Source organism: Sminthopsis crassicaudata, chromosome 4 (genome assembly GCF_048593235.1).
Source record: "Sminthopsis crassicaudata isolate SCR6 chromosome 4, ASM4859323v1, whole genome shotgun sequence".
NCBI classification, from domain to species: Eukaryota; Metazoa; Chordata; class Mammalia; order Dasyuromorphia; family Dasyuridae; genus Sminthopsis; species Sminthopsis crassicaudata.
The window spans coordinates 84828713-84840885 of NC_133620.1; the positions used below are offsets into that span (position 1 = coordinate 84828713).

General features: G+C 34.4%; 1 protein-coding gene across 1 annotated transcript; it reads left to right on the plus strand.

Moving 5' to 3' along the window:
- Positions 1-2422: 2422 nt before the first annotated feature.
- Positions 2423-7078, plus strand: RGS1 (regulator of G protein signaling 1). The gene is made up of 5 exons (XM_074308619.1): positions 2423-2604; positions 2977-3057; positions 3487-3548; positions 5015-5178; positions 6241-7078. Exons 1-5 carry the CDS (start codon positions 2465-2467, stop codon positions 6424-6426), a joined length of 633 nt encoding a protein of 210 aa, XP_074164720.1. The 5' UTR covers positions 2423-2464; the 3' UTR covers positions 6427-7078.
- The last annotated feature ends 5095 nt before the right edge of the window (positions 7079-12173 follow it).

Sequence of the window (12173 nt, forward strand, 5' to 3'; positions counted from 1 at the left end):
GTTAAGGCCAAAACTGAAGGAAAAAAAAAAAAAAGAATGCCTGACCAGAGAGAATCAGATTAAGGTCAGATCCCTATGATCTAGTCTGGTTCATGTGATCCTTAATTGTTCAGAGATCCTGGAATATGACTTACAAACATGTCAGTACTAGTCATAATTTTAACCAGGAATATAAGTGAAGACTAAACCACAGGAAATGTATTAAACCAATGTATTTGTGTCATCAGTCTTTGAGACTCTTGAGCTTCATGTGGTTCAGCACAAATCTTGCCAGTCCTCTTTCATAGGTTATTATGTTGTCTCAATATTACTAATTACTGCTTTATATATCTCCTTAGCTTGTATTTTCCACATCAAACTGGGACCATGGGAGCAAAGTATTTTTCATTCACTGCAATTACAAGTGAACCAAGAAAATTCTAATGCCATGAAGAGGTTTGTCAAGGGCATTGGTATAGCTCTTGTGGAGAGAGAGGACAAGTCAACAAGCATTTTTAAGTACTTATATGTGGTAGACTATACTAAATACTGAAGAAATTTTTAAAGGGGCAAAAGGTAGTCCTTGATCTGAAGTTTATTTACAGCCTAATGAGAGAGACAAAATATAAGCAACTCTGCAAAACAAGCTATATTCAAGAAAAAATTGAGAGAAGTTCAAGTTTACAGCCACATAGCTAGATAGTAATAGAGTAAAACTCTATTTGATTAGAACTCAGGCCTTCTGATTACTTACCTCCCCTCACACACACACCAGATCTCTCCCTCCTTGTTGAACTGAAGTCTTTAATACATGAACAAAATGACACATCTACATATAATCCTGTGAGTAACCCCCTTCTTATTATCTCTCCCATTAAAACATGTTAATAGGTCAAGAAAAGTTTTGCATAATTTCCCTTCTCCTCACCTTCCTCTTGTTTTTTTTACTCTAAAACTGAAGCACTAACTGTTATCAGAAAACTTTCTGAACAAAACAAGGAAAATCTCCAAAATTTAGCCTTCCCATCTGGAAAATGGAGATGATATTAATTTTGGTAGCTATTTACCAAGTTATTGAGAGGCTAATTTGATACTTATAAGTGAATAGAAAACCTCATATAAATGTAAGTTAAGATCAGAATAAGATATCATACATTGTATTACATCCTTGTCAAGGCAGGCAAAAAAATATGTGAAAGGATCAGCCAGTTGCTTGTCATTTTTAGGAGACAATATCTGATTAAAAACCACTCTCTGCAACTCTTCAGCTCCATCTCACTCTACCCCTATCTTTTTTTGTGGTTATTGTTTTTTTAGGGAGTGGAGCAAGGATCAGACCTGACCAGAAACATCTACCTATAGAGCTATAAAGACAATGTATGCAGGCTGTTGGACTTAAAGTCAGAGTTTAAATTAGATCCGGCCTCTGCCATTTATGATCTGTGTGTCCTTGGCAAGACATATCTGTAAAAAAGAAAAAAAAAAAAGTTTAGTCTAGGTAATCTATAACTAAACCTTTAATCCTGTTCACTTCAAAGCTGGTTGACTATACTGTTACACTAATGCTGCCTGAATTTTTAGTAGCATCACCAAGTTAGTATATATCAATCTACCTCGGCAAAATTCACACCTGTTCTGCCCTCTTTAGATAAGCAAGGAATTGCAGGGGCATTTGAATATATTATACCTTTAAATTAAACTTATTAATACAACAGAGAAAACTATTATTTCTTAGTACTCTCAGCCCACCAAAATTTGAATCAAAGGAGACAACCGGAAAAACTAACTTGCCATAGTCATTGCAGAATTGGAATCCTTATTTTAAAATAAAACTAGCATTTTTGCCTAATTGAGTTTCATCTGACCCTGAGCTTAATAAGGCTAATGACTACAATAAAGAATAACTATTTCATAACAAATGGACTTTCTTAACCTCTTACTATCTAGTCTACTAATAAAGAAGTAACACATCCCATCAAATTCAGTGAAAAGTTAAAATGTGACTAGGGCATTTTACATCCCAGTAAGCACATGATGGGTGGTCACAATCACTGAAAAATATGTTTGTAGCTAAGCAGTGGGAATTTAAAAAAAAACTTATTAAAGCTCTTCAAGTTAAACTTACAGACAGATTTTAGTTTTGCAATCTTGTGATGCAATTATATCCAGAAAAACATTGTCTAGCTTTGATGGTTTGCCATTCTAATGGGTAAGAAACATTCTATATGTGCGTGTATGAGCATATGTGTGTGTGTATGCATTCTCTAATCAAGCAACCTTTTCTCATTTGATTAGGTTTCAACCACAAGCCATCACTGTATGTTTCTTTCAAGATACACGTCACAATGAGCCCAGAAAAGGGGAACTTCCAGTGTCTGTGGTAACATCACTTGATAAACATATTCGTCTGTACAGAGAGAGCCAGTTTGCATTTACTATATAAAGCTATGCTACCGTTGGTGAACAGTCATTTAGAGTGGTGACTATGAGAGCAGCAGCCATCTCTACTCCAAGACTAAACAAAATGCCAGGAATATTCTTTGCCTCTGCTAATCCTAGTGAATTGAAAGGATCTGATCACTCTCTACTAGATGACAAAACTCAGAAAAAGAGACCAAAGGCTTTGTAAGTTTAATTGACCTCATGCTTTGTGTTTTGGCATTAGATAATTTTAAATGGTGGGAGACTAAGGGCAAGAAAGAGAGAGCTGAATATCTTAGCTATCACTTGTGAGGAGTGCTGCTGGAACATTTTTTTTTTTCTTGTGAATTAAAAGGGATGTAATTTGTGTTAACTTTATGTGAGGATTTATTCAGAAATCTCCACATGAATCTCCACATGTATTGTATTTAACATACAATAAATAGAATAGAAAAATTCATCAAAATTTTTCTTGCTAGAATTAACCAAAGATACTTTCTAGAGTGATGGTTGTTGTTTTTAATATATATAAACATGTAAAACTACAGGTATTTACTGTCATTTGTTTTCTTGTAGTGGAACGGACCTAAAAGCCTATTTGAAATCCATGTTACCACATCTTGAATCTGGGATCAAATCTTCCAAGTCTAAAGACATGTAAGTAGCCTATTTCAACTGTTCCCACAACGTTACTCAGTCACTGAACTTGTATTTTAATAAGTCCCCAAAAGATGAATATTAATTGATTTCAGATTTCAAGCCATATATATTTATATATATGCATATATGTGTGCATATATATATATATATATAAAATATAGCAAAGTTGATTTTATTTAATTTAATATCATATTACATTGATTAGCAAAGAGTGTTTTTTTTTTCCATTTTATTTTCTGTGGAATTTTAGATAATCCTATTGATGGATTTAAAGCCCTTACAATTAGTTTATTAATAAAATTCATTCCTGGCTATAACTTTAATATGAAGTGTTATCAAAAGCTATCCCCAGATACACTGAAAAAGATTTTTTTTTCCAATTAAATGCATAATTTGTTAATTAGGGTAACATTTCATTCTCTGCAGACTTTCTATAACAGAAGTAAGACAGTGGTCTCAGTCTTTGGAAAAACTTCTTACCAACCAAAGTAAGTAGAAAGGATTGATACTAATATCTTTTGTCCAAACTAAATTTCATAACAAAGAGTATAAGTCATTTGAGATACAATAGAGGAAGTGTAGATTGCTTTAAGAAAACTTATATTCCTGCTTCCCCATGGCTATTGATGGTATTATGTATCATGTGTCAAGATACATAATGTGTATCATATGTATGTCTCATGAGTTGTTTTCTTCTTGATTCTGTAACTGTCTCCAGACAAATGTGCCTAGGCAGAAGGGTGTTATTTCCATGGGGCCATACAAGAGCAAACCATTAAAAGCAAGCCCAAATCCCCAAAGTAGAATATTATTCAGAACTATATCTTTCTTCAAAGTAGTTCTGTTTCCAGTTCTTGTCTAAATGTAAAAACACATTAAAAAGCTGAAATTATTTGAAAAAAAAAAAAAAAAAAGAGCAAAGACCTGGAATGCAACCAGTCTTTCTTTTTCCCATGTGTACAATGTAACTTAATTGGCTCATAACTGACTTTGTTAGTGTGCTGCTTGTTAGGACAGAAACTAGAGGATTCTATTTTGTGAGTTAATGCTGGCTTCACAGACTCTCCAAAGGGTCTTATTAAGCAATTTGCTCCATAAGTCAATGGACTTCCAGGTATATTAGGACAATTGAATGCACTTTCTTTGTTGTGGGGTCACTCATTTCCTGCTGAATGATGCAGAATCTTACAAAGTGATAAACTAATCTACTTTATAGCCTTTGGCTATTAATAATAGTAAACAAAGTTAAAGAAAATGAAGGTCAGTGGACATGTATAGGTAAAACATATGGCTCAAATTCCCTTGCCTAGAATGATAGAATGTTAGAGTAAAAAGGGACTTTTTTTATAGATGAGGAAAATAGAAGTTAATTTGATTTGCCCACCATCATACAGCCAATTAATGACAGAGTTAGGATTAGATTGTCTTCCAAAGGTTATTTCAATGTTCTTACCAGCATATGAAGCTGCTGAATTCGAGTGGTAATACTTTATACTAAACTCATATGGCTGTTCTGAAAATTGTTGATTTTTTTAAGTGCATTCTGAATAAAAGTTACTACAAATTAGAAGAAAGAAATAATTATTCTCTGATTCACAGAATTTCAAAGTAAAAAAGGATTTTAATGATGATAAGATCAAACATGCCTAAAAAAGATTCTTCAGAAAGTTTATACAGTACAATGAAATATTGCTCTCCACTTGTCACTATACACTTGTGTGACTCTGAATGTTTCTGTCCTCTCATTCCTTCATTGTAAAAGGGACTTGGACTAGAAAAATCTCTGACATCCCTTTCAATTCTAAAAATTTTCAAAACTATCATTTAGTAACATCCTCTACTTCTCATTAGAAGAAAATAAATGTTCTAGTCTCCTTACAAAATTTGTCCTTGTCATGCACTTAAGTATCCAATTAAAGTTGTTTTGTTGTTGTTGTTGTTGTTCAATTTCTAGCTGGGCAAGCTGTCTTTGGCAACTTTCTGAAGTCAGAATTTAGTGAGGAGAATATTGAGTTCTGGCTGGCCTGTGAAGATTATAAACGAACAGAATCTGATCATTTGCATTGCAAGGCTGAAAAGATTTATAAGGCATTTGTTCAATCAGATGCTACAAAACAAGTAAGTAAAAAGCTAATCAAATTGCATACCATTGTGACTAAAAATAGTCTTCATACTAAGGACTGCCCTTTCTATTGTGGCCTACCCTTTGATCTCTGAGTACCTTCAGGGCAAAATCATTGAAACTACCTGCACCTCTAATATAAAAAATGAAAGAGTTGTACTAGAGAAGATGTTAACTCATGTCGCTTCCAGCTCTTATTCTTACAATTCTATGCATAAAAAGACCAATGTCTTAATGTTTCTTTTTCTTGAACAGTATACATATATAAACAGTTGTCAATATTTATGACTGAATTAGCATGTTGTGATTGAAAAAGATTTTGCAAAATAGGATGTGATTTTCATTGTTGTAGAGAAATCACACATAGAGAAGCTCTATTGGATTATTGAATGAAGAATGAGTATGGGTCTCTTTTTTTCTTTTTGCTTGAAGATTGAAGTTTTAGGGTAGTTATTTCTCAAGTGCCATATCCTGGGCAATTAGAAATCACAAACATTGTGATGGAGGGAAAGGAGGCAGCAATGATATTATAGAAAGAACACCGCATATAGAGTAAGAGGTCCAAGGTTTGGCTCCTAACTTATTATACATGGAGCCTCGTCAATAATGTCAGTTATTATACATAGAGCCTTGACTAATAATGTACCTACTTTGGGGTCTCAATTTTCTGATCTCTAATATGAGGATTGTGGATTAGATATTTGTTAAGTTTCCCTTGGTTCTAAAGCCATGTTATTTATTGGTAAAATCAATCAAAACAGTGAATAATCTCTTTCCTATAGTCATCCCTTCTTTGAAAATATTGGGGCAATTTAACATTGGAGCAATGTTAAAAGTGCCAAGAGCATCCAAAGTAACTGTTTCTTCTGATCTTCTGTAGTTTTTGTCTTTAATAATCATATGGATCTTTAAACCTACAATAACTTCAATTGTCATTCAACTATTTCATGTGTATGTACACCTTGTATTATTACTGAAAGTACAAACACAGAAGAATTTTTGTACAATATATGTACAATAATATCATTTATTATGTGGGGATATTTTTTGTCTTTTAGATCAATATTGATTTTCATACCCGTGAGTCTACAGCTAAGAAGATTAAAGTACCAACTCCCACAAGCTTTGATGAAGCCCAAAAAGTTATATATACACTTATGGAGAGGGACTCCTATCCCAGGTTCCTGAAATCAGAAGTTTACTTAAAACTGCTGAATGAACTTCAGGGTAACAGCCTTAAGTGAATGGTTTCTGGAGGACCTGGGAAGTTGAAGAAGATCAAATCCAAAGGGAATGCTCCAATGTTTCTCCTTGTGAACAACATTTGCCTTTTAGGGTGACTCAAAAAGATTAGGGGAAGTACAAATGACTCAGCAAGGATTAGCAGGCACGTTGAAGTCTGAAGAAGAGTGAGCCAGATGAAAACTAAAAGATCGAAAGGGGAAGGAGTAACTGCAGCATTATCACAAGATGTGTTCATACTTAAGTACTAAAATATATCCCTCAGAATAGAAGACTGTTTACATAGCAACTTTTATTAAAGGACATAAAACTGACAGTAAAAGAAAAAAACATCCAGGTCCTGTGGAAATATATGCAATTGGGCATGATAGGGCAAGATGAACAATTCATCAAATATTTTTGACTGAGGTTATGTAATATTGTTATTATATATGAAAGGGTGTGATTGCCATTAACATGGGTGATCATTTTTAAAGTATTTATATCATTTTGTCACTACTCTTTATGAGTTTTATCATCATCATTTATCAAGAGATAAAGTGAAACTATGCATTAAATTATCCCATTTGGGATAAGAAAGCACATATTTATGATTTAAATTATCACAGTGTCAATAATAATGTGAATTTTCTATTAAAATGTTCATGTCACAAATTCAGTGATTTCTGTTCATTTTTCACAGATTTTTTTTTAAATTCTTGACATCAATTTTTCAAAATTATTTTAAAAAGTTCAAAATCAGGTCACTGGTTGTCAACTTCCAATTCCCAAGTTATGATCCAAATAAAGATAATAGATCAAGGACTAGAAGGGATCTTGGAAGCCAACTAGTTCAATCCCATTATTTTGCAGATGAAGAAATTGAGGGTCTCAAAGATTAAATGACTCACTGAGAATCACACAGGTAAAAAAAAAATATTAAAGGAGGAATGACCTGATACTTTAATACTTTGATGTGGTCATGATATTCCTTGTAAAGATAATTCTATCACTGGTGAAGAATGGAACTGTTCTCATTCAATATAAAAGAAATGTGTCCATATCTTTTCCATTAAATCTTTGAAGAAACCCAACAAACACAGTAAGAGCCTTCTTTTGGTCCTTTAGTGAGAGGCAATGTGGCATAGTAGACAGCACACTGACTCGGGTTTAGCATTTAATTCTGCAACTACAGACAAGTCTCTGAACTTCAGCTTTGCTATATGAAAAATGAGGATAACAATAGCTTTACCACCAACTCAAAGGATTATTATAATGCTACACTAAGATAAATTTAACCATGTGGATTTCAGTTAATACCAGACTGAGATTTTTTACTTTAATTAAATCCCTTGTCTTCAATTCTTAAGCTTTTCCTTCTATGCTAAGAATAAACTCAATAATAAAAATAAACAAAACAAAATTTGCTCATATTTTCAGATATGAAGACTAGTGGAAAAATAGAACTTATCATAAAATAATAATGCTACAACATGATATAAAAATGTCATCTAATCAAATTATTGTTTTAAGTAATTAAAGATAGATAATGATTAATCCTAGGGGAAAATGAAATGTCACGAAACAACAAAAATGAGAAGGCTCTCCTGTTGTCTTAAACCACAGATCTTTTTCCAGACAGCAGAAAGATAAACAATCTTTCAAAGCCCAGTGTTTATTCCATGTAGCTCTCTTTTTGGCATTCTAAAGCTTGCTAGCTGTAATTTTAACAGTTATAAAACAAAATATCCTGGAAGCTTACCCTGAGAGCACCTAACTTTATACTGTGACAATATTGGGAGACAAAATTGGGAGAAGCTTAGAGATGTTTAGTAAAAGCCCATTATTTTATAGAATTAGACCCAGAACAAAGTTAGACCCAGAGGAATTAACACCCCAAAATAACATGGGTAATGGTAGAATAGAATAATTCAGGCCTCTTTATTTTTTACTTGAACAGCAGTTTTTTCTACAACCATCCCTCCCTTTCCCTTTCTTCTCCTTCACTATTTCCACCCCCCCCCCCCATCTTCTGACATCCCTGTTGGAAGTTCCAAAATGAACTTATTTACAATTAAATGAATGTTTATAATATTGCTGTAAAGTCTCAATAAGGAATACATATACACACACTTCACTCATTTAAATTGAGTTGATTTTACAGACTTTCAAATTTATAAAATTCATAAAATAGAGAGTTCCAGATGAGTTCCTCCCTGGCCTGCTCTACCCTACTCCCAGGGCTGGCCTCTGGGCTTCTCAGGAGGCTCCCCCTCTCACTCCACTCTAATCCCAAGTACTAGAATTCCTTCTTTTAACTCTGACTGGAGATAATCAAACTGAGCCTAGTTTAACTCTTGTCAGATTTATAAGGGATTTCACATTGGATAGAACCTGGGCTTCCTTTTTAATTCTAAGATTTTATGATTCTGAAGTTTTGTGCTATTATTCACCCTTTACTTTTTTATTCAGTCAATGTACACACAAAGAGCATCTATTTACATGGGATACACTGTGCTAGACACTTAGGATACAAATAGAAAAGTGAAAGATGTCTCTGTAGCTAGATGGGAATTACATGAAGTGATTAGAATCTTTCTGATCTGAGTTTATTTTTGGCCTCAAATTCTGTATAATCTTTAGCAGTCATTTAACTTGTGTCTGCCTCAGTTTTCCCATCTCTAAACAGGGAACAATAATAACCCCTATTTCACAAGATTATTGTGAGGAACAAATGAGATAATATTTATAAAATAAGAGCAATTCTAATAGACTTGAGATGGGAAATGTCATTTGCATCCAGAGAGAAAACTATGAGGAGTGAATATGGATCTAAGGATAATATTTTTACTTTTGCTTGTTTTTCTTGTTTTTTTCCCCTCTTTCTGGCCTGATCTGGTCTGATCTGGTCTAGTCTGATTTTTTCTCATACAACATAATAAATATGGAAATATATTTAAAAGAATTGCACATATTTACCTTATATCAGATTCTTTGCTGTACTGGGGAAAAAGAGACAATGGAGAGAGAAAATTTGGAACACAAAATCTTACAAAAACAAATGTTGAAAAGTATATTTACATACAGTTGGAAAATAAAAAAATACTATTGAGTTTAAAAAAAAAAATAATCTTCCCCTTTCTTTGTATTTTCATCACTAGCACAGTGCCTAGAATTGAAAGGACTTAATAAATATTGTTGATAGACTGAGAGAGTCCTAGGATACAAATTCTTAACCTGGGGTCTATGAACTTGTTTTAAAAAAATATGTGTTTTCAAAACTGCATTTCAATAAAATTCATTTACTCTTTAATCCTATATATTTCATGCATTTTAAGACATTATTCTGCTGAGATTTCCTTAGACTTCCTTAGACTTTGACAGCCAATAGTTTGTTGACACAGAGAAATTTAAGAATTTTTCTATCTTCTAGAAGCTAGAAGTATCAGGAAAGATAATAAAGAAAAGTTTGTGCTTCAGCTGAGATTCAAAGAAAGCTAAGAATTTTGAAAAATAAAGATAAGGCAAGAGAATGTTCTAGACCAGAGGGATACCCAGAACAAAACACAAAAGTGGGAGATAGAGTATCACATATGGAGAATGATAAAAAAAAGTCATTTTGATGAGATTTTAATGTTTATAGAGTGTAACGAGCTGTTGTCTCTAGAAGCTGCTGGATCGCTTTCTGGGAAGAGATCTGCTGTGTCTACTCAAATCTCTCAGACAGATTCTTCTTCCTGTAACGAACCGTTGTCTCCAGGCAGTTGCTGTTAACTCTTGTCCAAAGAAGTGACTTCCCTTCCTGCAGAGAGCCCCGTCAAGCCTGATGCAATTCAGAGTCTTCTCTTGAATCCTGGCTCTGAATCTCCTCCAGCTCTTATCCTTCTCCAGGCCGATCTGCCCTCTGCGCCCAGTGCTGTCTCTTTTATCCTTCCAGAGAATGGGCGTGGGATAATGCAAGGGCTTCTGGGAAGAACCACCCCAGCCAATGAGCTTGCCCCCTCTATCAAGTCAACCTGAGTTCTCACCTTGTAATTGTCCAGAAAACCTGAGTTCTCACTTAGTAATCCTAACATCTCCCCCTTTCTTTTGATTTAGAACATAGGACAGTCATGACCTTGAAACATAAATCCATCAATATGGGAAGTATTACAGATAATTACATAAATGACCTTGAAACATAAATCCATCAATATGGGAAGTATTACAGATAATTACATAAATGACCTTGAAACATAAATCCATCAATATGGGAAGTATTACAGATAATTACATGAATTACATAAGCACATAGTAACATAGTAACATAACACATGCTAGAAGTATATAACATAATCATAAATTGAAAATTTATAAATGTCCATAAGTCCATTGTCCATTAGTCTCATCTTGTGTGAGGAAGTCCAATGATTCCTGCTGGTTTTTAAAGTTCTTTAACAGTCTTCTTATTATCCATGCTCTTTCAGTGTCAGATGTTTCTTAGATCTTCTCCTTTATTTTGAGGTCTTTCTCTTTTTCTGTCTCTCTCTGATGGACAAGGTGAATATGACTCGTTGGCACCCATCTGATTCCTTCTTCATCTGTTTTCTTCTGTCTGTTAAAATACTAGCAAACCCTCTCTCCCAGGCAGTTAACCTATCTAATTTTCTTCTATTTACCACTTTCTAAATCTCTTCTCATCATCTGGCAATTACATTGGAGTTGTTTGCACTGGACACAGCCCTGTTGGTTTAAAAGGCCTGTATTCTCCCCAAGTGTAATCCATTTTTACAATCTGATTGCCTTTTGGCTCACTTATCAGGTAATCCCTTTCTGCCATGTGATTGCTTTTCTGCTGGTTGATTAAATCAGAGTCCTGGCCTTCTAAAGGTTCTTTGGGTGTAACATCAGCTGCCATCATGCCCCAAGTCTTTTTTGCCTGGGGCCCTGGACCTGGGCCCCTCATCCCATTTCCCTGAATTATTCTACACTCTGATGCCCAATGGAGTCCTCTGTTGCATTTTGGACATGGGGTTTTAGGTCTTCTCTCACCCTGTCTTCTCACTGTATCTCCATACCTACACTGAGCTCTTAGATGTCCAATTTTTCCACATTGAAAACATCGCCGAGTTTCTCTAGAAGGCCCTTGCCATGAGGGACCCTGTCTTTCCACATTCATCATTGTCCGGGTGTAAAAAGCATTTGTTCCCACTGTAGCACAGCGTCTTATGATCTCCTCTAAAGGAGCATCTTTGTCTAATCCCCATATAATTCTTTTGCAAATCTCATTGGCATTTTCTTTAGCCAGATGTCTGGTCATTATTTCTGTAGCTGAATTTTCTCCAATAGTTCTTTTGACAGCAGTTTGCAAACGTCCCACAAAATCTGCAAAAGGTTCATTGGGACCTTGCTGTATTTTAGTGAAAGCCTCTCCACGATCTTTCTGTCCAGGAAAAACACCCCAAGCTTTTATTGCAGCCTTAGCAATTTGTTCATATATTGTCATGGTATAATTAATCTGTTCCGAATTCTCTCCATATTGACCTTCACCAGCTAAGTGCTCAAAAGTGAATTGTGTGTTAACTCCTATTTCCAAATTGCATCTGACTTGAATTTTACATAATTCATGAAATTCCGCAAGCCATAATAAATTTTCTCCAGGTTCCAGACATGTCCTTGCTATGGATTTCCAATCATTTGGGGTTAGGACTTCATAAGACAAACCATCTAGTAACATTTTGACATAAGCTGATGTAGCCCCATAAAGGGTACAACCTTTTTTCAAATCCTT

Coding starts and splice junctions, on each gene's coding strand:
- RGS1 (XM_074308619.1), top strand. CDS start 2,465: ATGAGAGCAGCAGCCATCTCTACTCCAAGACTAAACAAAATGCCAGGA. Junction 3,058..3,486: donor TCTTCCAAGTCTAAAGACAT/GTAAGTAGCCTA, acceptor CATTCTCTGCAG/ACTTTCTATAACAGAAGTAA. Junction 3,549..5,014: donor AAAACTTCTTACCAACCAAA/GTAAGTAGAAAG, acceptor TTCAATTTCTAG/CTGGGCAAGCTGTCTTTGGC.